Source organism: Rattus norvegicus, chromosome 8 (assembly GCF_036323735.1).
Source record: "Rattus norvegicus strain BN/NHsdMcwi chromosome 8, GRCr8, whole genome shotgun sequence".
In the NCBI taxonomy this organism is placed as follows: domain Eukaryota; kingdom Metazoa; phylum Chordata; class Mammalia; order Rodentia; family Muridae; genus Rattus; species Rattus norvegicus.
This window is the reverse complement of record NC_086026.1, coordinates 72,551,633-72,576,538: the sequence shown is the minus strand read 5'-3', so window position 1 is coordinate 72,576,538 and position 24,906 is coordinate 72,551,633. Positions and strand designations below refer to the sequence as shown.

Below are 24,906 nucleotides of genomic sequence, written 5' to 3'. Positions count from 1 at the left end.
AAAGAACGAGCTCATGAACATCCCAGCAGCAGCAAGAGCAGGCGCTCTGGTCCTCCATGTCTGCACCGCCCACCCATCCACATATCCCCTGCAAGTCGTAAACCATGTTGGTGAGAAACAAAGGCATCATCCTGAAACAAATGGAGACCCCATCCCCTCAATCATCAGATGGGCCTCCTGTACCTAATAGTTCATCAATAGCTCTGTCATCCTGGTTTCCAAAAGCATCCTGTCCCTATCAAAATCTTTCTATTTAAGCCATTTTCCTAAGATTCCCTTCCGGTTTTGCTTGGGAAAGTGCCCAGGAATACTTGGCCTAGCCAGTCAAATGCACAGCCTGCACCATTTCCTGGGCTCTATCTTGGTGTGACTGACTCCTGGGCATCACCATGTCTTTCCGACCAGCGATACATGTATAGCCAGGTAACTAAAGAGGTGTTTCCATTTCTGATTTCAGACACAATGGTCATTGTACATTTAAAGTATTTTACTTATTTAGTTTACTTGAAGATATTATAAAGTCATACTGAAGGACAATAGTATTACACTTAAATGGCATGCTCTTCTTAGACAAAAGCAAAATATCTCCCTTAGAGAAAAGAAAACTAGAAGGTAGTATTCCTGCTTAGTCCAGAACCCTGGTAAAATCCCCTCTTTCTAGGAACTTGGAAGTTGACACTGTCTTCACTAAAACCAAGTTGGTCTTGAAACTGAGGCAACGTCCTAAACTAGCCAGGCTCTCAACAATCCTCAAGGACGGTTGTTAGGAGAGGGACAGCCAGATGAACTGCCTTCGGCAAGTACATCACAGCACCGGAGAAAGCACGGGTCAGGGTTGTGTGCACTGTCTCTGACCCTGTGTGTGTCACTGGTCACTGTTCCTTGTATAGCACTCCAAAGACTAATCACATCAGCATAGCTAAGACGTATTAGAACTGCAGAACCCAAACACATGCACAGCCCCAGCACTCAGGGAGCTGAGAGAGGATGACTAAGTTTGAGACTAGCCTGAGCTATTATTATGATGAAACCCCGTCTCAAATTAAGCAAACAAAAAAAGCAGAGTCTTGAGCCCCAGTCATTGGGTTGGACTGCTCAGTGGTGATGCTTCAAACACACAAAGCCTCCTGGGCACAGCGAACTGGCGTTCATCATGGACAGCTTCTGTTCATTTAGGTCCCATGAGGTTGCAAACTCTCTTCCAACTTCATTTGCTTCTGATTCTCAGGGCTTCTGTGAGTAAATATAACCAGTCAGGAAGAGTCAAGTCAAAAGTACCACCAAGGCTGGAGAGATGGTTCAGTGTACTAGCCTCGCATGAGACTCAAGTTCAATTCCCAGCTCCCGCATTGGATGGCTCACAACTGCCTGTAACTTCAGCTTCCAGGGAACTTATGCCTCTAACCTAAGCAGGAACCAGCATTCATGTGCACATAGCACTGCACAGACACAGAAGCATGCACACACATAGTCTTAAGTACTACCTGCTAAGTGAGCCTAGTTCAGGCACATTTAGAGTCTTGTACACATAACTGTAGCAAATCCTAATGTGGCATTTTAGGTTACCCATTCCAGCTTGACCTTGACTATAACATAGCAGAGAGTGGACAGTAATTAATCAACACCCAGGCATTCAGGAGCCAGTTAGCCCCAAAGTGGCCAGAGGTGAGTGTTAGAGGCAGCCTGAGAGTCAAGGAAGAAACTATGACACAAGCAGGAGTAAGCCACCAGATGTCCAAGCAGGAGACACCAAGACTAAACAGGAGCATAAGAGTCACAAAGATGAGACTTGGCCACAGACTGGAAAGGCAGACAAGGCGACCAGAGTGCTGAGCTCCCATCAGAAACCGGACAATCCAGGATGCTTGGGTAACTGTGAGCCAACTAGCTGGGGTGTAACTCTCAGAGCCTTTCTTTTTTAATTTATTTATTTTATGTATGTGAGTATACTATTTCTGTCCCTGTCACTGTTTTCACACACATCAGAAGAGGGCATGGGTCCCCATTACAAATGGTTGTGAGCCACCATAATAAAGTTGCTGGGATTTGAACTCAGGACCTCTGGAAGAGCAGTCAGTGTTCTTAACCACTGAGCCATCTCTCCAGCCCCCTCAAGAGAACTTCTTAATACCTGTCTGTTTACCTGTACCTGGTTCTCTAAGTACCTAGTACCCCTCAGGAATACAACAGCTCCTTTATCTGTATAACAGAAATGTTATTGCTGTCTCTGCTATCTGTGAGAAATGCGTATGTTACAAAGAAATGTGTGTTCTTGGCAGCCTGCTGGCAGTGTAGCAAATGACTTTTACCATTTTCTCTGAGATTCTGGTCTGTGCTTAGGATGTGTTGCTAAACTGAACTTAGATATATCAATGACCTCTGAGGCTATGAAAGTACAGGAGCTGACTTTGTGCTGTCACTGAATGTGACTATGTGTTTGGCTTTGACACTCAGTGGTGGTCTTGAAGTCATAGCACCAAGCCCCTCCATAATTGGTGTTCCTCATGTGCTCTCTGGAGATTGTCTCTCTTCTCATGGTCACTTGTTCTTGTCAGAGACCATCCATCTGCCATCCAAACAGTTCTACCATCTGCCTTTGGTCTTGACATCCCTAATGGTGACTCTAGCAAAATTAAAATGGATCCAATTAAATCAGATCCCTAGGTAGTTCTTTTAAGATCCAACAGCCTTGTCTGAAGGGGGAGACAGCAGCTCAGGTCCTTCTGATGCAGTAGAGTGAATAGTTATCAAGTGCCAGCTATGTACTAGCCTCAGTTGAAAACATTCAGGACAGCCTCAAACCCAGAAGGAATAGACTTCCAGGTAAGGCCACCAAGCCACCTGCAGCCCAAGTCAGTGAGCCAGGGAAGAAGAACCATGGTCCCCTGGGTAGGGCCAACCCTCACACTGTAACAGTAAAGGTTCCCCAACCCTCCAGTTCATGGGTTCCCAGGGTAGCTGGTGTGGCAAAGGGCTGGCCAGATAGGGATTGTCACAGTGGAGATAAAACAGCAATGTCTGTGTCACAGATCTCACCATCTCTCAAGCCAGCTAGTGGAACTGCCAGTGGGTAGGCTGAGAACAGGAAGTCTGAAGGAACCCTCAGCAGCAGTCTGTTGACCCTGCATGGTCCACAGCCTTGGGAAAGATCATGCAGAGAGCAGACAATCATGGCTCCGTGTAGGATGACTGCTGTGGAGCCCTGGCTGGGGTGGGGAAGGAGGCATTGCATTTAAACTCAGTCTTAAAAGATAAATGGAGTTGCCTAGATTAAAAAAGGAGAAAACGTAAACGTTAGGCATAAAGACCTAAAACTATCTTATAAATCATTTTTTGAGATCACAGATGTATTCCAGAATGTTCATGTTGTCTAAAATATGACAACCAGAAAAATGAGTTTTTACTCTAAGCATATACATACATTTCAGGTATATTATAACTAAAAATAAATTCTTGCATAGCATCTGTAGATGCTCAAAAGAACCATTAACAAATCCCTGATTTATACTTCTGTTTATTCATTTTACACATAAAAAGTGAATTTGTTGAAGTGACATTTTATATCTGCTCAGAAATAATGACTGTGTATTGGTGTCTTAGAACTACGAGTTCTGTGAATGAGCGAACATTCCATCCTCCTCACAGCCTAGGCCTTTGAGTGTGGAAAGCAGAGGCCTAGGTGAGATGCTAAGTGATTCTGAGAACCCTGAGTCTTCTCTCCACTCACATGGAAAGGAGGTGGCTCTGGTCTTGGGGGTAGCAAGGCATAGACCTCCCTTTGTCTTCTCTAATAAGGCTCCCTAAGGAGGGCCACTGTGGGAGCACTGACAGAGTGAACAAACCAGACCCCTGACCAAGAGCCAAAGAGCCCATGGGTAGGAAGCAGAAGTAATCACAGAAGAGAACCTAGCAAATTCACAAATATGTGAACATACACTACAGCAGGATAATGACCAAACCTAAGTAGGTCCTGGGAAACCCAACCAGGACAGCTGTAAAAGAGGATCTCAGTTCCTTAGCCCGAGGTTCCACCCGCAGAAAGCAGAGAATGAGCACACTGAAGCCAAGCAAGTAGGAAGGATAAATAACAAAGATTGTAGCAGAAATGATATGGAGAAGGAAAAAATCAGCAAAGCATTGGTTCTTTGCGGGGGGCGGGGGGGGGAGCCAGGTGGTGATGACACACATTTAATCCAGCACTTGGGAGGCAGTTCTCTGAGTTCCAGGACAGCCAGGGCTACAGAGAAACCCTATCTCAACACACACACACACACACACACACACACACACACACACACACACACACACAGGCTAACAAAATGTGTGGCTGTCTGGGAGGGCGCTCCCATCTTTCCTCACTGCTCCATGTAGGTCTTAAAGCCACATGCTGGGTCTTTGGTCAAGGATGTACGAGCCCTGCATTTTCTGCTAGCACCTCCAGTTTGGGAGGCTTGGCCAAGAAGATTACCACAAGTTTAAGGCTAGCCTGGACCACACAGGGAGAGCCTGCCTCACAAATAAATAACTGAGTGAGTGAATAAAATAGGTGCTCTGAAAAAACATATGCCACCAGACTAAAGTCACGTGTACGGAATACACAGTTCCTGGTAGCACAGATTGCAGTACAGAGTAACCCTATAAGACAAAACGTTAACTAAATTAAACCTGCCATAAAAGCCAGCTCAGCATTGTTGCTTTGACAGTGAGCCTAACCAAGTGTTTAAAGAATTAACACCACCTCTCCTTAGATGCTTCCAAAATAGGGTTGAGAGAACCACTAATCTCACCATTCATATGAAGCCTGGACTACTGATAATTGAGCCCACAGACTTGGCAAGAAAGAAAACTGGGGCTAACAACATGGCCTGGTGGGTGGGTGCTTGCTTCCAAGGCTGACGAGCAGTTTAATCCCTGAGACCCAGATATTGAAAAGACCAATGATTCTCTCAAGTTGGCCTCTGACCTCCATGTATGTGCTGTGGCACATTTGTATCCACACACATACACAAATAAAAACACGGCAGACCAGTATCCCTAATCTATACAAGAACCTCCATGAAAACACCAACAGGATTTTACATCCTGAACTCAGCAAAAGTTATAGGGAATCATAACTATCCTGATTAGTTTTGTTGCCAACTTAATAACACAGGTAGATCGTGTCTCAAAAAATAAATGAATGAATAAACAAATACTTGCTCTGAAAAGCTGTGTGCTACCAAACGGTATGAAACTCACGAGTTAAAGGTGGAGAGGGAGCCTCAGTTGGGAATTGGCCGTCAAATGGCCTGTGGGCACGCATGTCTGTGGAGCACTTGCTGATTGAAGTAGGGACACCGTTCCTAGGATAGAGGGCGTGAGGAGTAGCTGAAGGTAAGCCTGGAGCATGCGCGTAAGCAGCATCCCCCAGAGTTTCTGCTCAAAACTTCTGCCTTGAGTTCCTTCTTCCCTTGGCTCCCTGGATCCATGACGTCTAAAACACGTCCTATGAAATCAACCCTTTCCTCCCCAAATTGCTTTTGTTCAGTGTTTTATCACAGCAGTGAAAAAATCAAATCGAATTAAAACTGGACAATGTCATAAGTGAGGTTTATGCCAGGACTGCAAGGCTGTCTGAACATGAAAATCAATCGCATTACATACCATTTTCATTCAGGAAGGGATGAAAATACTTCAGGAAATCTCACACTCTTTCCCAATAAAACCTTCAATAAATCTAGACTAGAAAGTTGCTCCCAGAACCAGATAAGAAGCCTACCGAAGGCCAAATAAAAGACTAGCACATTTTAATGGTAAAAGGCCATTCCCCCCGGAAACCAAGGAAAGACAAACTGTATCTCCAATTCAGCGCTCAGCGAGCATGTCTGTGTAGAAGGAGTTCCGAGAGCATGTCTGTGTAGAAGGAATCCACGTCAGAGAGAAGTAAAACTAGACTCGCATGTGCTGTCATAGTACATAAGCACAGCCCAAGAACAGACAAGTAATTCTAGCCGCAGGCCCGCATCAGCATGCTAATGTCATTGAGTTTCTGTAGTCTCCATACACAGGCAGAAACACAGGGCAGTCTACATTGTAGTTGCAGAAAAAGGAAAGAAATTTAACAAAAGAAACTATAAAATAGTAAAAGAAACTAAAACCATAAATAAAGGGAAATATATTCTATGTAGTAAAAACTCTGTTTTAGGAAGGTGATATTGAGTTGGGATGGCACGTTTGTCACCAAGCCTGACCATCTGAGTTTGGTCCCCATGACAGAAGGAGAAAACTGGCCCCACGCACATTATCCTCTCATACACATACACACATGCACTAAATAAGCATATTAACTGACTATCTTTAAAAATAATAAAAGACACGGTGATCATATCCAAGTTGATCTGCAGAGTCAATGTAATCCCTGCCAAAATGCTACTGAGATACTTTATGCATAAATGAATAAGCTGATTCCAAATTCTATATGCAAATGCAAGGACTTAAGAGTAGCCAGAACATGAGGCTGGAGAGCAAGGTCTGCAGTTAAGAGCACTCGCTGCCCTTGCAGAGGACCAGAGTTCAGTTCCCAGCACCCTCAGCCCTCGCAATCATATATAATCCTAGCTTGAAGGGACACAGTGCTCTGGCCCACCCACAGACGTGTACATAATTAAACATTAAAAAAATCTTCAAAGCAGCCAGAACAGCTGGGGGAGGAAGATTGAGATATTTCAAAACTTAGAGTAAAATTGTAGGAATAAAGGTAGCGTGGCAGTGGCGGATGGCAGGAAGCTGGGGTAGAGACAGGAGGCAACAAATTGCCTGGATGTACACAGCCATGCTTCCAGACAAAACCAGGAGTCTGAGACAGGAGGAGCAGACCTTTAAAACCATCCTGAGCAACCTGGGGGGTTAAGAATAGAATAAGAAAAGATATTTATTTTAAATATGTAAACGTGCATGCATGCATGTGTGTGTGTGTGTGTATGTGTGTGTGATAACAATCTAGTATCCAGAATATGTAAAGATACTTAGAAGTCAATGGCAAGAAAAAAGACAAATGAGCAAGGGATTTGAATTATTCCAAAGACCTGCGACTGACCAATAAGGAGACTTGTGGCCTAAACATTGCCAAAAAATCAGGCTTCATTTACCTCTCAGAAGAATGGCTGGGACACCAAAAGAACTGGTGTTGACCAGACCTTAGACAGGGTGAAACCCTCATAAGGGGCTTGAACACATGTAAAGCGACACGATTGCTGTGAAATGCAGTCTGGCAGTTTGTCAAATCTTAGACATAGAGTTATCATATGACCAAAACTCTCGTGATCTTCCTGCCTCTGCTTCCAGAGTGCTGGAATTATATAGCTTGTGCCACCATGCTCAGCTCATTGTGGCTTTGAATGTTTTTTAAAAATCATACTTTTAAAAGCATTCACGGGGCTGGGGATTTAGCTCAGTGGCAGAGCGCTTACCTAGGAAGCGCAAGGCCCTGGGTTCGGTCCCCAGCTCCGGAAAAAAAAAAAAAAAAAAAAGCATTCATAAATGAGATTGTATCTTCCTGATGGTGAATTCATTCTCATGGGTTAGAGATTAGCTCAGTGGTAGAGTGTGTCAAGCATGAGGCTCTGAGTTTGATCCTCAGCACACCACCTCCCCCCCAGCAAAAAAAAAAAACTTAACAGAGGACCATGCAGCTCCTCTGATCTGATAAACTATTAGGTCACTTAGCCCAGAGCCCTGCTCCCCACAGGTTCTAGTGTAGGAGCTCCTTGGGCTATGGTTGTCGTTGTTGTTGTTGTTGTTGTTGTTGTTGTCGTCGTCGTCGTCGTCGTCGTCGTCGTCGTCGTCGTCGTCGTCGTCGTCGTCGTTTTAAATCTTGACTGTTGGTGCTGGCGAGATGGTTAAGAATGCTAACTGCTCTTGCAGCTCTTGCTCAGTTCCCAACTCCCACATCAGATGGCTTAAAACTATCTTTCTAGGCGATCCAATGTCCTCTGGCATCCAGGGGTATGTGCATATAAATTAAAATAATAAATATTTTATCTTATTTAAAAAACTGTTGACTGTCCCCTAAAGCATCATTCTTTACCTCTGACAACCCCAAGTCCAAGGTCATCCTCAGCTGCATAGTGACTTCAAGGTCATCTGTCTCATGGAGTCTGAGCTACATGGAATTTCATCTCAAGAGAAAGAGGGGGTTATGGGAGGATTCAGTTTCCTTTGCCATCTACATAATGATTACAGATCTTTAAGAAATACTGTAGGGGTCTGGGGATTTAGCTCAGTGGTAGAGCGCTTGCCTAGCAAGCACAAGGCCCTGGGTTCAGTCCTCAGCTCCAAAAAAAAGAAAAAAGAAAAAAAAGAAATACTGTAGTTTGTGACTAGGATATAGTGTAGCTCAGGGTAAAGTCAAAAGATCTGAGGGTTCAGTTTCCGCGTCTTTGAGGCTGAAGGGAGAGGAAAGGAGGAGCCAGGAAAGTCCCATTCTCTGCAGAAAGAAGCATTCCTGGACAGGGTCACTAAGAAGGTTCTCGGCTGTGAGAAGGGAGAGTGGTAAGGAAAGGTCATTAAGAATGATCATCTCAGTGGAAGGAGAAGCCCTTGGTCCTGCCAAGGCTGGACCCCCAGTGTAGGGGATTGTTGGGGGGATGGTAAGGGGGATGGATGGGGAGGGGAACACCCTTATAGAAGGGGAGGGAGAGGGTTAAAGGGCTGATGGACAGGAAACTGGAAAAGGGAATAACATTTGAAATATAAATAAGAAATACCCAATTTTAAAAAAAATGGAAATAAATAAATAAAAAGAATGATCACCTAGCAGTGCCCCTCCAACTCATAAAGTTGTATGAACTGACTAAAAGGGAGAACATCCTGCTGTCTTTCCCTGGGTTCCGAAGCTAGCGAGAGGGGAAGACAGCTTCCACCTCCCTGTTGGCAGCTTTTGAACAGGGTCTGTGAACCTCCCCCAGCATGGGACTACACATATTCTAAAGGAGACAGAGCCCCAGCCCCAGCCCTCCACAGCCCACGCAGGCAGCACTTTTGGCCACGTGTGACCCACCCTCCCTGGCAAATGGGAAGCTATCTGATGAGCTTTCTCTCTGGTATTTGCAGTTTGTGTGGGTTGATGATGGAGGCCTCAGAAACTGGGAGAGCCGGTGCTCCTGGATGCACACAACAGCCCTGTCCTCCAGCTGTGTGTTAACTAGGCCGGTGTCTTATAGCAATGGGAGCGTATATCGTGGGAAACCCGAAACCCAGTCCTTTTATGTGCAGCAGTCTTTGGAGACCTAATACCTCCTTTGAAATGTCCAGTGTGTTTAAACTAATGCAGTTTGGCTGGTTTGAAGATTCCATTAGTAATTACATTCTCCTATTGACAATAACTGTTTCTTTAGAAATGACATTAACATTCTACAAAAACACAGCAGTAATCCAAAAGTTAATGTTCTGTTCACTTATAATTATATTTAATTCATATTTATGAGTTCATGGGAGGGAGGAATAAGAAAGAAATGAGTTAAAAAATGTTACAGGAGAAACAATGTAAGAGAATTTTCTCTCTCTCTGATAGTCTGAAAGATGTTCAAAGTCCCTTGAAGGAAGAAAAATAATTTTTAAAACATATAAAATCGTGTTTCACTAACTATGCTGAAAATCTGCAGCTTTATAAATTTTTTTCAGCGCTGAGCAAATTCAATGGAGAGATTTTTCTCCACATTTTTCTTTTTCTATCGCTGTGATTTTGATTTCATGGATATTTGGGAGGGAGGATCCGCCTCTTTAGGCCAGACAGGATGCGTAAGCTTTGTGTGGTTTCTTTGAATTGTCCACGAAACCTGATGTATTATTAATGAATTAATTTCGTGGTGGCGGAGGCCTGTGAATAGCATCGTGTGAATGGGCAGTTGCCCGATGGGGCCAGTCCTGGCTGCTGCCATTTAACATGTGTTGCGCTATTGTGGAGTCTTACCCAGCCGTAGGACCGTGCTCATTTAATCCGCCATGATGGGGCCTTCACACCCTGAACCCATGCTGGTTGCCAGGGTCAGTTGCTGTAATGGTCCTGCCTGCTGTTAGTTTTCCCTAAACCAGGGGAGATGGTCGTGTGAGAAGTGAACTGTCCTCAATAGAGACCACAGACTGGTCGGCTTGGGTGTTGGCCTCCATTCCAGAATGGAGGCAGCCGTCTTCCTTCCTCCTGGAAATGGAAGCGTCTGGGCCCCCGAGATCCCTGATGTTCTGAGGTCCAGAGTAGCAGATGGCGTTATGATTTTCCAAATCCTGGTGAACATTCTAACTGAACTTACTCATTTCACAGTGCGTAGTTTTGTTTTGTTTCGCATCCTCTCCCTCTTCCCCCGCCTTTGTTCCTCTCAGAGTAACTAATTTTAAACTGAGGCAGTGTCTCCTTCAGCCAGCTTTAAATTCCCTCCCTGTTAATTATTCTCTGAAACCAAATGCAGCGCAATTTTACATACAATCCCAAGCTTGCTATTGTAGCTGATGGGCCTTTGGGTTCGGTAAAAATGTAAGCCGAGTCCGCCCAGCTCCTCACCATGAGTCACCAGGTTCTGGTCTCCCCCATATCCATAGCTTGCAGTGCAGGTGGCAAATGGCAATAATTATTCTAACAGTCGAGTGAGCATTCGGGGGACACACGGTGTGGCGATGCCGGTTCTGGGTGTGCAGTGAGTCTGGCTTGATGGGAGTTTTCAGGACACAGACCTGCCAGGTTCTTGCATTTGAGCAGTGTGTATGGGTCAGGTGTCTGTGCAGCGGAAGGATGTGCAAAGGGGTTAGACCTCCGTTTCAGAACCACGACGACTATTTTTCTCTCCCGTTTTGCTTACTCTAGCTTCTGATAAATTTCCATCTGAAACAGCTTTTAATCCGCTCTTCTGCAGTGAGTGCCTGGTGAAATAAATGCCAGTTGCGTATATTTGCATGATAATGTGGGGCCTGGCTCCAAGGTGTGTAGCTGGACTTTCCATGAGGAAAAAAGAGCTTGACCTTAGCAGCATATGGAATTCAAAGACTGTATGGGGACAAGGGGAACCACAGGTAGGAGTCGCTGAATAATTACCTGAAGACCAGCCGGAGTGAGAGACTTCCCACGAGGGTGAGCTCATTTAATGGTCCCTAAAACTCAATCTTGTGCATGTCAGTGGTCACGCTTGATTATCTGCTGCAGTGTTTTTATGAAATGCATCGGGAAGCCACAGAGAGTAAGGACAGTAGTGGGTTGTACTTTTGTAAATGAAGCCCCATTGCAGTGTGACGAAGTATGCTTTTGCGGCTGTGCCTGAGCTGCAGGCAAAGGAGCTGTGTGACTGCATTGTGTGTGGGGGTTCACGCAGGTACCTCTAAATAATGCTGCTCCCTGTAGTTTATGAGTAGCAAGAACCCAAAACTAAAAGAGAAAAGGATGCTTTTCTTGTTGACTTTGGGGAAGGTGCCACCTCAGCTACAGCTGAGAAGACGAACTCCCTTTCCAGTTCTGTTTTCAAAGAATTTCTAAAACACCAGATCTTTGCCATGTTTAGGAAGTCTCTGTGTAAATCGTTTAGTGACAGCAAGTAAGTATAGTAACTGAGCTGGGTTCATCGTGAAATTGACGGCAAGCATGCTTCTCTTTTTCACCGTATACTATTGAGGAACTTCTAAAATGTAGGTAACTGAAAAGATATCTGTGATGTCAGTTTCAGTTACCCAGAGACAAATTCCTTTGGTCCTACTCACTTGTATGGCGTGGGTTTTTATAAGCCATCTGGCGGTAGTGTTCTCGTGGCTAACAGCTGGTTCCCTTGACTGAAGGGTTTATGGGCAGGGTGCGTGTTTCTGTAGTGAGAATTCAAGCCTTTAGCCCCTGGTTCCAGGTCCATCTGAGACAAGTTAAATGAACTGCTACTGTCAGGCCAGACCAGCAAGACAGAACTTCACACCAAAATGCCCCACATATAATTTGTCACGTCTGGCAACCCCAGACATGGAGTGACCCAGGGTGGAAATTGAATCATCCTTCACTATCTCCACTCAGGCCCAATGTAGAGTGGGGTGGGTAGAGGGCTCTGGGCTCCAGCTGAGCCTTCAGAGGCCATCTTCTCTGCTGATGTCTTCCCACGCCATAGTAATACAGAGCCTCGTTCCTGCACCAGTGCTGGCCTCGGAACACTCCCTGGATTGGGCGAGTTCATCTCAGCATGGAATAAAGAGTACACGTCAGGTCATGAAGTGACAATGTTCTCAAATAAGCTCTACGTCAGGTGGTCTCTGCTGAGGCATGTGGCTCGTGTCTGTAACAGAGCAGCTAACCAGCAGGAGCACCCGTACCTCTGTCCTACCTTTCTCCTCTCTCCTATCAGTTAGGACAGACGTGTTCAGATCCAAACCTGGAGGGCTTTAAAATACTAAACTTAACTAATTTCCCATTATCCTCTGTAACACTGTCTTTTCTATGTGTGTGTATTTATGTAAGGTATATGTACACATATATGTGGGTGCACACACCTATGTGAACACAGAGGTCAAAAAAAGTCACTGGATGTCCTGCTCTGTCATTCCTTACCTTATTCCCTTATGACCTGGTCACTCGCTGACCACAGAGAGAGACCAATGGCCAGCAAACCCCCTGGTCCTCTTGCCCCCCTACCACCACTACCACAACCATACACACAGGGCTGGAAATATAGGCACATATGACCACGTACTACTTTTTGTTTGGATTCTTGGGAATTGAACTCAAGATATCACATTGCATAGCAAAGCCTCTTACCCATTGAGCCTACCCACCCAGGACCTCAGTTACCTACTACACAGGAAACTTTTGGAAGCTTTAGCATATATGTCTGTGCATATATTTAACAAAAGAGGGGGCATCTAATTTTCTCTTTTGCTGCTGGCTTTTTATTTATTAAAGACCCTATATTCCAGGTTGATCTTAAATTTCCTAAGTAGCCAAGAATGGCCTTGAGCTTCTGGTCCTCCATCCCCCATCTTCCAAGTGCTGGGTTGCAGGCTTATAGCCCCACACCCAGTTTTCCATGATGCTGTGGACAATAACCCCTGGCTCACTGAATTCTAGGCGAGTGCTATGCCAGCTGGGTTACATCCTTGGCCCTGGATATTAAATTTTAAACCAACTAGGTTTCCTCCCCAGGAGAACACAGACTTGGCCTGTGAATTCTGGCAGTTGTCACACAGAGATGGCTACCACAAGGAATGAACAGTGAGGCTCAAAAACCAATTTGGAATCTGACAGCAAAATGCTATTCTATCTGACCTGAAGCCACTGAAATTACAAGTACCCTTTGACCCCAGCCCCTTGAGTAGAAATGGAGTGATCTAAGATTGCTGTGCTAATTAGTATGAACCACAGGACCTAAGACCAGATATGTTTGGGCCAAGCCACAGGAATAGCAGACTTGAATTAAAAGACTTACCATGAAAATACAGAACACGATTCAGCCTTGGCTTCATGTGATTCTTTAATGTTAACTACTTACTGGCTTGGTACTGTAGCAACAACATATCTTAAAGTGGGCTATTTTAAAACTTAGAAAGCAGGCCAGACATGATAGCACCCATGCCTTTAGTTCAAGTCTAGCCTGGTATACATAGTGAGTTTCAGGATAGCCAGGGCTCTGTAGAGAGACCCTGTCTCAAAAAAAAAAAAAAAAAAAGCTGGAGAGATGGCTCAGTGGTTAAGAGCTCCGACTGCTCTTCCAGAGGTCCTGAGTTCAAATCTCAACAACCACATGGTGGCTCACAACCATCTGTAATGGGATCTGATGCCCTCTTCTAGTGTATCTGAAGACAGCTACAGCATACTTATATATAATAAATAAAATAAATCTTAAAAAAAAAATAAAGTAACAACTTAGAAAGCTTACTCTCTTGTGCATGTGTGTGAGGAGGGAGGGGTACAGGCACATGTTTGTAGAGTGTACACCCGTGACCAGATGCATGTGCTGAATTCAGAGGTCGGTCTGGTCAGGAGCACTCTGTAACTTTCCCTTCTTCCTTTAAGGCAGGGTCTCTCATTCTTTAGCCAGGCTGACAGCAGCCAGCCCTAACAATCACCCTGTGTCTATTCCCCTTGGTACTTGGGTTATAGGTATCTGCAGAAGCACACCCATGGGTGCTGGGCTCTGAACTCCAGTCTTTCGTCCTTGTGTACCACTGAGAGACATCTCTCCATCCCCTCCCCCATTAAGGAGACATTAATGGATTTTAACAATGATCATAGAACTCACAAATAAAGTCAATAGCCCCAAGATTGTTAGTTAACCCTCTGTCTTCCATATGTCAGTAAAATAAAATCCTTGTTTGGAGGGATATCTGATTTTGTGCAAATGGAAATATCTGCGCTGTTCATACCCCATGTGCTCCCTGCAGTGAAGGGAGAGGGCAGGTGAAGAGCAAAGTTTCATATCTGCCTTTCTCTGATACTGGATCAGTCACCTCACAGTGCAGACTCATTGATGTAGTAGGTGCTTGATTAAGAAAATTATCATGTGACTGAGCAAATACATAATTTTCCATTTGGGGCGGAATTTTGTGTTGATGTCTAGCAGCGTCTGAATTAACCACCACATTGTTGTAAAAGCCCACTACTGTTTTTGCCTCTGAATGAACATAAAACTGAAGTCCTCAGGAATATGTTTTAAACAAAGGTCCCTCAACTTTTCCAGTTGTGACAAAGCAGGGTCTAAAAAGCTTTTTTAAATAGCCTTTTCTTCTTAAGTGTTGGCATTTAATAGTTTCAGATTCACATGCAGTCGGAGACAACAGAGATACCTACTTCCCACTTAGAACTCTCAGAAGTCAAACACAGCACAGCAACCAGGACGCCAACGTGGCACAGATGTGGGCCCAACCTTATTCAGACTTCACATTACACATGATTATTTCTGGGGACGGAGTAGGGTGTATTAGAGATAAACATTAATGGCACGGGTCCTTTCAAAGATTTATTTTTACTTTTTAATTATATGCATGTGTGTGCATGTCTGCATATAGGTGTATGTATGAGTGCAAGTTGCCGGTGGAGGACAGAAGGGGGCACCAGGCAGTTGTGAGCATCCAGTGCTGGGAACCAAACCACTGGACAAGCATTCCCTCTCCAGCCTCGTGGTGATCCTTTTAAAGCCAAAAAACAGGGCTTTCAAACAGGATATTCTTTTACAAAAGTGACACCACCCCCTTTAAGTTGGTTGTCTCAAAAGCATTTTCTTGTTTATGCTTTCTGTATTTGGAATACCCACCCTTCCTGCCCTTGTAGTCATCACAAGTGTGCTCATTGGAAGACTTAACTCTGTGAGCTGGCAGCAGCTGTACTTGGGATTGGATGTCTTTAAGCCTCTTCCTTCTTCCACCACAGTGAGTGTACAGGCACACACACACACACACACACAAATACCATACACATACCACACACACACACAAATACCATACACATACCACACACACATACACACACACCACACACACATACACCACACACATACACACACACACACACAAAAATAACATACACATACACCACACACACACAAAAACACCATACACATACCACCCACACATACACCACACACACACACACACCACACACACACACAAACACACATACACCACCCACACAGACACACACAAACACACAAAAATACCATACACATACCACACACACATACACCACACACAAACACATACATTCACAAACAACACGCACGCACGCACGCACACACACACACAAATACCATACACATACCACACACACATACACCACACACACACACACACACACACACACACACACACGATTTTCTGCTACCTGCCTTTCTTTAATGCCTGAGTACCTTGCTGACAAGTGCTAATAACAGAATACCCAGAGAGAGAGTCCAGTTGAAGTTAGCACACATTAAACATTCCAGACTTGTCCCTTTGCTCAGAGATTGTGCATAATTAATAATTAAACAGTTTCGGTTGTAATGGGTTGACCTCTCTGAACTGTTCATTACTCACAAGGCAAAGGCATCATTCAAACTTTTTTCCCAGTGTCCTTCGCTGTTCTTTGGTGTGCGGCCTGCCTGTGTTAGCAGAAGGGCTGACCAGATAGGTATGAAACCTCTGAGATTGGCAGACTATCCCCCCTGTATGCCGAGAACTGCTTGCTGAAAGGCTACATGACAGCCGCTGTCTTTAGCAGTTGCAGACTCAGTGGCAGGATCCAGCTTGTGGTCCTTAGCAGGATTCTAAAGTTGTTTTGGGATTCAAGTCTCAGGTTAAAGTTTTTGATTGAGGTTGTGCCTGCTCCTGCAATCCAGTCCTTCATGCTTAGATGCTTACAAAAAGCATCTAGACAAGAGAGCCCCCGAGGTGTATCCAGTACCCAGGGCCTATAGGCCTATTACCCATTCTTCCCAGTTCCCACCAGAACTTCTGAGGCATTAGTGTACTGGCTTCCTCAGTCAACGCATCCAAATGCATTTCTTCCTCTTTCCTGAGCCCTGTTTACAGAGGACTTTTTGATATGTAGCACATCTACTTTCCTGGAGCATCTGACTATCCCCCCTCCCCACATGGGTCTCAGTCCCCAGTCCTCTCCAGCCCCACAATGATGGGATGCTTCCCCTTCAGTGCACCTTTGGGAAGCCAAAGCCCAATTTTCAGTATATGTCTGACCTTGCTCCTTCCCTAAAGTTTGAACAAAGTAACAAAATAGACATGATCTTAGAGGCCTTTCTCATCCTGAGCTACACTAACTTCTTTTTTTTTTTTTTTTTTTTTTTAAAGAAACAGTGCTCTCGAAAGCGTCTGACTATTGGCAGGCATTTGCTGCTGCTTCTCGGTGTGTTAACAGCTGCTTTTGTGGAACACTGTGCTCTCCAGGGCCACCCTTGCCTGCTTTCTCCACCCACCCTCTAGCCAGCCCTCAGCTTCTCAAAATCGGCTTCCTTGAGGCATGCAAGAGACTTTAAAATAAAAAAGAAATATCTGAGGCATGCACTTGAGATTAGATTGTCCCCCACACATCTCTGATGAGTGATTTCCTCCAGGCCCCACTGAGATGAGAATCTGCTCTCTGTGGCTCTCCAAAGTCAACATGGGCCGGTGTTTTCAGAAGTAAATTAATTATTCACGTCTACCACCCGGTGTTCCATAGTTTTATAATATGAGGCACGTAACAGGCTGTAATATTAGGTCTTAAATAAAATTAAATATCCATATAAGGTGTCTCATTTCCTTTCTGCTGTGTTAAAGGGACACCTTTCATCAAACTGCCCGGGCTCTGATTCATAACTGACTCTTGACTTCCCACCTTGAAGCAACGGCTACATTAGCACCATGCTTTATACAAGATCTTTGTAGAAATTCCATCCAAAAGTTTAACCATCTCGGTGATTTTCAGCCACAATAAGGTACCAAGCTTTATTTTCCTAAAGACTGAGTTTGAAAAGCACTGCTCGCCTTTAATCCCGGCATTCCTGAGGTGGAGGTGGGCAGATGTTTGTGAGTTCAGGCCCAGCCAGGCCTCCAGAGAAAAAGACCTTGTCTTGAAAAATCATAAGTAAATAAATAAATCAATTAAGCAATGGCCACTCAGATAGGTAGCCCTATACCCACATCCGAGAAGGAAAAGGCCATGCAGCGACAATGCTGCTTCTCGGATGAGTATTTGTAATTTTTGCATCTTCAACTTTGAACTACCTTCTCACTGCTGTTGAAGACGCAAAAAATGTCATTTCTGGGTTTTCTTTTTCTCTTTAATTTTTCTGAGACAGGCTATCACTATGTAGCCCTGACGGTTTAGGAAATTACTATATACCAGGTTGCCCTCAGGAGAATCATCTGCCTCATGCACACTGGGACTGAAACTTTGTACCACCAGCTAAAATGTCAGCTCTTGACCCAGGATAGATAGATAGATATAAATGGTGGCTTTGCTCAGAACAGACCAGGTCTTAAACTGATACCATGTTTTATTTTTGCTTTTCAAACCAATGGCACTTCTGTGGCCATTTTGCTGTGTTGTTACAGAGGACTGGTCCTGTTATTGTAGGTCTTGTGCCTTCTGAGTAGCTGCTTCGCCCTGCTCTGGGTATTGCCTGTGAGTGATGCTTTGAAGTCAATGAGGTTTTATTTCACACTCCTGTCCTTTGTTTTCTGTCCTCCTGGAAGGCTTTCTCTACTGATTCAAGTTTGGAACCGCAGTCATGGCTGACCCCTCCGCTCTTGCTTTCTCTGGATGAATAAATTCAGTGCCCACATGCAAAAGCCAAGATATATCTTGCTCACCTTCTCACACACACACACACACACATTTTTTTTCTTTTTTTTTTTTTTTTTTTTTTTTTTGGCAGCCTTGTCCCCCTCAGTTCCTTTTGATTTAATTGTATTTTCCAGCAGTTTCCAAAGTGTTTGAATCGGAAACAAAGCCTTAATAAGAGTTCTAGTTAATTTTCTGTCTTGTAATTACCGATCTCATTTTTCTGATAATTGGCCACAGCAATTATATGTATATTTACTAATCACATAGGAGGCTGTGCGCTTGTGTCTGTCTGCCTCTGCCACCATTGATAATGACACGAGGAGTGCAGAGGTGCCCTTATCTTCTTCTGCTCCCCACTACATCAAAGCTATTTCCTCCCGTTCCCCATAATGAATACATGCATGCATTTGACACAGTTGTGTGCTAGAGAAATTGTTTGGCTCCCACCAAATGCTGCATGCTCTGAGTTCCTAGCCTGCAGCGCTGGAAGGTTGTATGTAATGATGTATTGCTCATCCAAATGGCCAAAGCACTCCAAAGCACAGTGAGATTAAAATAAGTCATTCCTTTGTTAATTTAAATAGGTGCATGTATCATACTTTGCAGGGCACTTTGTGTAGGGGTGTCAGGGAGGGAAAAAGGCGCCGAAAGGTATTTTTAATAGCAAATGAGAATGGATGAGAACGGAGTCATTTGCAGCTGCCTACTTTATGTGGCTCTCTTGTTCCAACTGTAGGCCTAATGAGATGACTGTTGAAGTACTCTGCAGTGTAATTTCATTACATCCTGAGCTGCCACGCTATAAACACAGCGGCGCTCTCTGTCACTCGTGGAAAAACTCCTAAATTCTTAAAGCCTTCCTCTGCGAATGGCAATGGGGTTCTCTCCCTGGGTCACGAAGCCCAGTCATTTGTTGCCATGTAGCCTCCTGCTCTTTCTGAGTTGCTCCTAAGGCCACCCCTGGTTTTTTGTCTGGTTGTGGAGGTGGGAGTTTCTCATTATGTCCCCAATTCAAGGGCTTCCTGACACAACAGTTGGCTCAGACTGGCAGAACCGGTGAAATTCCTTCTCAGGAAACCTCTTACCCTACAAAGTGTCTGTCTTTTAAATTAAAACAAGCAGACAAGCAAAATAACACAATGCAAATAAATATCCTAACAAGTCAGAGCAGGGAAATACACAAATAAAATGTAAATAACAGAAAGGTGTAAGTAAATAGCAAATCCAGGAAAAGAAACAAAGGTCAAAACAAGAAGGATTTCCCAGCTCTTTGTTAATTACAAGACCATTTGTGTGTTACTTAAATAATCATTAATTTCTCATTTACACTTTGCCTACCTTCCTTCTTACCCCGTGGCTATCATTGTCCTTCCCCCACCCCCACCCCTCCCTCTCCGCTCTGTGTTTCTCACCATCTCAAAATGTGTGTGCCCTGAAATTTGGCATCTTTACCTCACTGCGTGGAGGAGGGTTCAGCCAGTCCTTTTAATTGGATGAGGCCTTATGCCATTCCAGCTCCTCCTCGGTGGGTGGAAGAGGAAGAAAGAAAAAAAGCGGTCTGTGACTTTGGGTGACTGTTTCCTCCTCCCTCCAGGATTCGCCGGTCCTTCCGCTTGGAGAGTTCTCGGAGCCGTTTGTACATTTCATCACTCAGTGGTGAGCAACACCCCCACACCCCCAACGCCCCCCCCCCCCCCCCGCCTCCCGTTTGCAAACCCCTGTGCCCTCGATGTCAATGATACATGCCATTAACTCCAAGGCTGTCTGAGACCTTGTGACTCTCCCTGCTTCCTTTTGGAGATGGGAGGGACTTTGGGGCCTTGGGCAGCTAGGGTAACAAAGCCAAGAAATTGTTTAAATTATGTAGATGTTACCTACGCACAGGATTGTGAACATATTTTAGAGGCACCCCCCTCTTAATAAACTGAGAAACCACTTTGATTTTTCTTCCCAAAAAATACATAATTTTATAGCTCCTATCGACAGGCATGTGAAGCTTTAGTTATCCATAAAACGGCCTATTAGTCAAAGCAGGAGTATATTAATTCACCTGATCCTCAGTAAACAATTCATCTTCAGATGTATTTTAAACACAATTTAGTCACATCTCACTCATTTGATATTTCAGAGACCTTTGTTAAGCTCTCTCCAATCTGCAGGAACAGAGCAGGACTTTGCAGGACCGCTCATTGGAGCCTCGAGACACGGCCTTACCGTTTTACCCTGAAGAAACCATTTTCAACCCGGGGTTCTTTTCCAGCCTTCTGCCTTTTCCCTCCTGATAGGACACATCTTCCTTTTATTAGCCCTTCCACCGTCTCCCCAGTCCTGCTGGAGCTCTCTGGTCCGCCTCAGGAGGCCAGGTGCTCCACTGCCCTCTGGCTCACCCCAGCATGGGGAATTACCCCAGAGAGAGGAGGCAATTAGGGACATTGGAATGGTGGTCTTCAGAGCAGGGGACAGCACACAGCAAGCGTTCTGAAACTCCACAACTCCTGCTTCCTCTCCCTCCTTTACCCTTCCTGCGAGGCGCACAGGCAGCCTCTGCCTTTGCTCCGGAGCACAAGGCGGTGCAGGCCACAGCCGGAATCCTTGCTCAACTGGAATGTTCTGTCCCCTCCCCCGCATGATCCATCTGATGGTTGCACAAAAGTGAAACCAAGAAATATTCCTTAATATAAATGTCAAGCTTTATCACCTTTTTGACTGAGTGTAATATGTTACCTCTTAATGAAAATGTCTTGTACGGTTTATATTCCACCAGAAAAAAAATGAGGAAGAAAATTTCCCCCAGACCTAAAAATTGTAATTGTTTCTATTTACTTAAAATACATCATATTTTGTAGCTTTTAGAAACTATCTTTACACCAAAAATCCTTTGTTTCCAAAGCATGCCATACTGGGGGGAAATGCTTATTAATTAAACACTAGGCCTGTGAGCTCTTGAAACTCGTTAAGACTCTTCGATAGAGCCCTTGTCCAAAAACAGATTAACCTCTTAATTTCCAATACATGTAATTCCTGAAAACACTCAGAAGTGTATCACGCCCCACTTTGTGCAGAAACTGAGGAGCAACCTGCAGTGCCAGGAGCCTGGAGCCCAGGTTTGGGGCATTGCAGAGAGAGGTTGGATTCCTGACATCCGTGTGCTGTCTGTGTGGTCTGAGGCCATCGTGGAGGTGGAGCACACCAGGCAGCCAGGGAGAACGGTGCATGAGGCTTTACTGCCTCCTGTCCAAAACATTAATCGACAGTATATAAAAGTTTTATGGAGATGGGGAGGGACAACCTGTGTTGAAATCTCCACAGATGTCAGCCAGAACAGAAGTGAGAGTGGGTAATAGTCTTGTTTCCCCAAGAGACACAGTGGAATGTCAGGTCAGGACTGTTAGCACGGACTCCACTGTCCACACAGCCTGAGTCACTTGCTAACGGATGCAGCATTGAGAGGCGCGTGTGGTTATTTATAGGGAGGCAAATGTCCTTGATGTCTGTCATTAAATGGGTCTTGTTTCCTGTTTACCAAATGATCATTAAATCTCTCTATTTAAAAAAAACAAAAAAGTACTGTCAGCAAACGCAGCAATCTCTCTTCATGACTCCACCCACAGACGCACATGGCTACAGGTATGGAGCTGCCATGGTCACCCCTCTACCATCTGTGGTCCGTCATCACATAGCTAAGCACACGCAACTGCTACTAATTATAGCTATTGAAGGGACGACAAGAAACAGTTTGCATGAGGAATGTGGTTCTTTAAGGGGCGTAAATAAGCTTAACTGTCTTGTAGCTGTGAAATGAATTATCGCCTTGCATTTTAGCTAAAATAAGTGCAAGTGAAGAGGAGGTGCCGGGAGCCATCTGTGGCCCGTAGTATTGCCTGCACTTCTGCCCTTTATTTAAAGCTTGGCATTGAGTGCCGGAACCAACAAGGAGTGTTTTCTCATGTGCCTTCCCAATGACCAAAATAGAACTATATTCTTCCCTGATTTAAAGATCGAAACAAGTTGGGCAGCTGAGGAAGAGAATATTGCTGCTCTTTTCACAATGATTGCAGGGCCAGAGGGATGGCTCAGGGTGAGGAACATTTGATCTTGCAGAGGATCTGAGTTCAGTTCCCAGCACCCACACAGTGCTTCCCAGCCATCTGTAACTCCAGTTCAGGGGATCTGACACTACCGTGTGACCTCTGTGAGCTCAGGCACGCACATGCTACACATACCTATGTATGGGGGAAACACACCCATAAAATAAGTAAGTCTTTAAAAAGTAAAGTTACAATAAACATACCTTTATTCCAAAAGTAATTTTAATAAAAGATTGGTTCACAGTGTCCCCAGAAGCCTGACTCAAAGTCTCCAAAGGACAGGAACCATGAGTTAGTAATTTGGGCAAGCATTGAGCTGGTGTATTGCAAACTTCCAAATTCCTGCAGAAACCAGGGTGGGAATTAACAGGGGGAAGAAACCACATGAATGAGGCTCTTTTGTCTCCCTACTGCAGCATGAGGAAGCAGCCCAAGGAAAGACCAGCGCCCGAGGAGCTGATGGTGAGTCTTCTTAAGTGCCCTAGAGTTCTCCAGTTCCATGTTTATGTCTGACATCACAACAAAGCCCAGTACGAAGGCTGCAGCTGTGGTCCACTGGGTAGTGTTTGCCCTAGCATGTTCAGAGCCCTGGGATCCATCAGTGGCAGCCAATAGCTTAGCTTGGTGCACGTATCTGTGATCGTGGCATTGAGAGGTAGAAGCAGGAGGGTCAGAAGATGAGTATCGTTGGCCACACAAGGATTGTGAGGCCAGCCTGTGATACATAAATCTGTCCCCAATCCCACCCTCCCTAAAACCAGGACATTTAAAAAAAATCCCCAGGTTAGGAAGTCAGCATTATTTACTTTATTGGGTAGAGTTTTGTTTTCTTTCCATGCTGAGCACGATTCTCCTGAATACTGAGCAAGCGTTCTCTCTCACTGACCAGGAACCCAGCTCTCGGTAGCTGTCTCTGAAGCTCAGACCCTTGAACTTAGGTTTCACTTTTGAAAAACCTACCATTTTGAATCTTCGCGCAGACCTCTCTTCATCTGCTTCATTCGAGGGTCACATCTGCTGGCGCTGCCTTTCAGAAGTCCCAGCCAGGAAACAAGACAGCAAGAAGAGTTGTAGAGTGCAGGGCAGTCCTCCAGGAATCCTGAATGTCAGGGGTCGGGGTGCCTCTTGGCTTCATGTAGAATGAAAAGAGACCAAGGTCGTGAGAATCTCTGCTCCTTCCTCAGAAACAGATCCTTCGAGGTGCCTGGTACTTTGTCCCCAGCTCCAAGGCAAGGTGCTTTGATGGCTGCAAATGACAGTTTTTACTCCAGCAAGGAAAGGAACAGAAATGCTTCCTTTCAATTCCCAAATGGTCATTCATTTACTGCAGAGTGTTGATCTGACAGTGCAAGCTGTTAGAACGCTGTTGGGATGGAGTGTTCGTGGCAATGAGTTTAGTCAACGCTGTCTGGTACTTGAGTATTGCTCCCCATTGCCAAGTGACTGTCATCAGAGCCAGCCTCAGCCTTGTTAAACAAGGTGCAGTTCACCATCTCAGCTCACAGGGTAGGGTTTCCTTCTAAGCACCCGACTTCTGTTTCCTCAGAGTCCATCCTCACAGTGCATGTGCCTCTGGTATTAGCTGCAGTGCATTTCTCTCTCGTGTCCCACTGAACCAGCTCTCACTTTTCCTAGAAGCTTCAAGTTAAAAATGTATCCCCAAACCTTTGCACTTTGTATCTGTGGGTTTCACATCCAGACTAAAGGTGGGGATTGGTGGTTTTGTTGGTTTGCCATTTAAGTGGTTTTGGGGGGTTCATTGTCTATTGTTGGATTTTGTTTGTTTGGTATCTGTTGCTTTGGGAGTTCTTACAGTTAGTCACAATTGAGAAGGCTTGGAGCAGGTTCTAGAAATGGAGACACATTTACCTAGTCATTATTGTGCTATGGCTGGATAGCTCAGCTATTAAAACAAAGAATTAGGTTTTCATAAAACAGATATCTGTATAAGTGCATGTTTGATGCTGCAGTGAATTGGCCACTTATAAATAAAACACCTGCAGATCATGTGTGCACTCATAAATGCATGTGGATGTATATGTGAGTAAGAAACACCCCTGAGGAAGGAGGAACTGCCATAGAATAAGGCAGGGTGGCACTTACACTGTGTCCCCTCATGTGTGCTGTCCTACCTTCTTAATTAGCAAATATATTTTTAAAAAAAATACAAAAGCACACTCACAGGAAGTACCATCCTATACTACTCTCCTCTTCAGCAGTGTTCACTATTTGGGCTTTGACGGACCCTTGTTGTGAAGAGGTAACAAATTATAGGGAGTTGTGTGCACTGGTCATGCAGGGACCTTCCTGGCTGCTTTTAATTAAAAATCAGACCTAATAGGGAGTTGGAAAGATAGTGGGCTGTCCCTTTTCTTGAGCCTGAGTCACATCTTAAGGAACCGTGTCTTTGTTCCTTGTAACATATTAATGGCTTCAGTTGGTCCTTCACCTTCTCTGCCTGCAGCCTGTTTGGTGGCACTCTCACCTGAAGTCACAGGCTCTTCTGGAAGGCAGCAACTGTACAGCCCATTGCCCATCTGTCGCTGCGCCAGGAGCCTGTTCCTTTTGGGA

General features: G+C 44.8%; 1 protein-coding gene across 10 annotated transcripts in view; it reads left to right on the top strand.

Annotated features, from left to right (window-relative positions):
* Map2k5 (mitogen activated protein kinase kinase 5) overlaps nucleotides 1–24,906 on the top strand; it is a 227,780-nt gene that overhangs the window by 171,857 nt on the left and 31,017 nt on the right. For 6 of the 10 annotated variants that reach the window (XM_039080955.2, XM_039080956.2, XM_039080954.2 and 3 more), the window contains 2 exons: nucleotides 19,842–19,903; nucleotides 20,407–20,944. In XM_039080955.2, coding sequence (XP_038936883.1) covers nucleotides 19,842–19,903; nucleotides 20,407–20,674 — 330 coding nt within the window. In that variant the 3' untranslated portion in view covers nucleotides 20,675–20,944. Of the gene's footprint in view, nucleotides 1–19,841; nucleotides 19,904–20,406; nucleotides 20,945–22,751; nucleotides 22,798–24,906 lie in introns of those variants that run through there. The other 4 variants (XM_017595501.3, XM_006243229.5, NM_017246.2 and 1 more) reach the window with 1 other exon arrangement.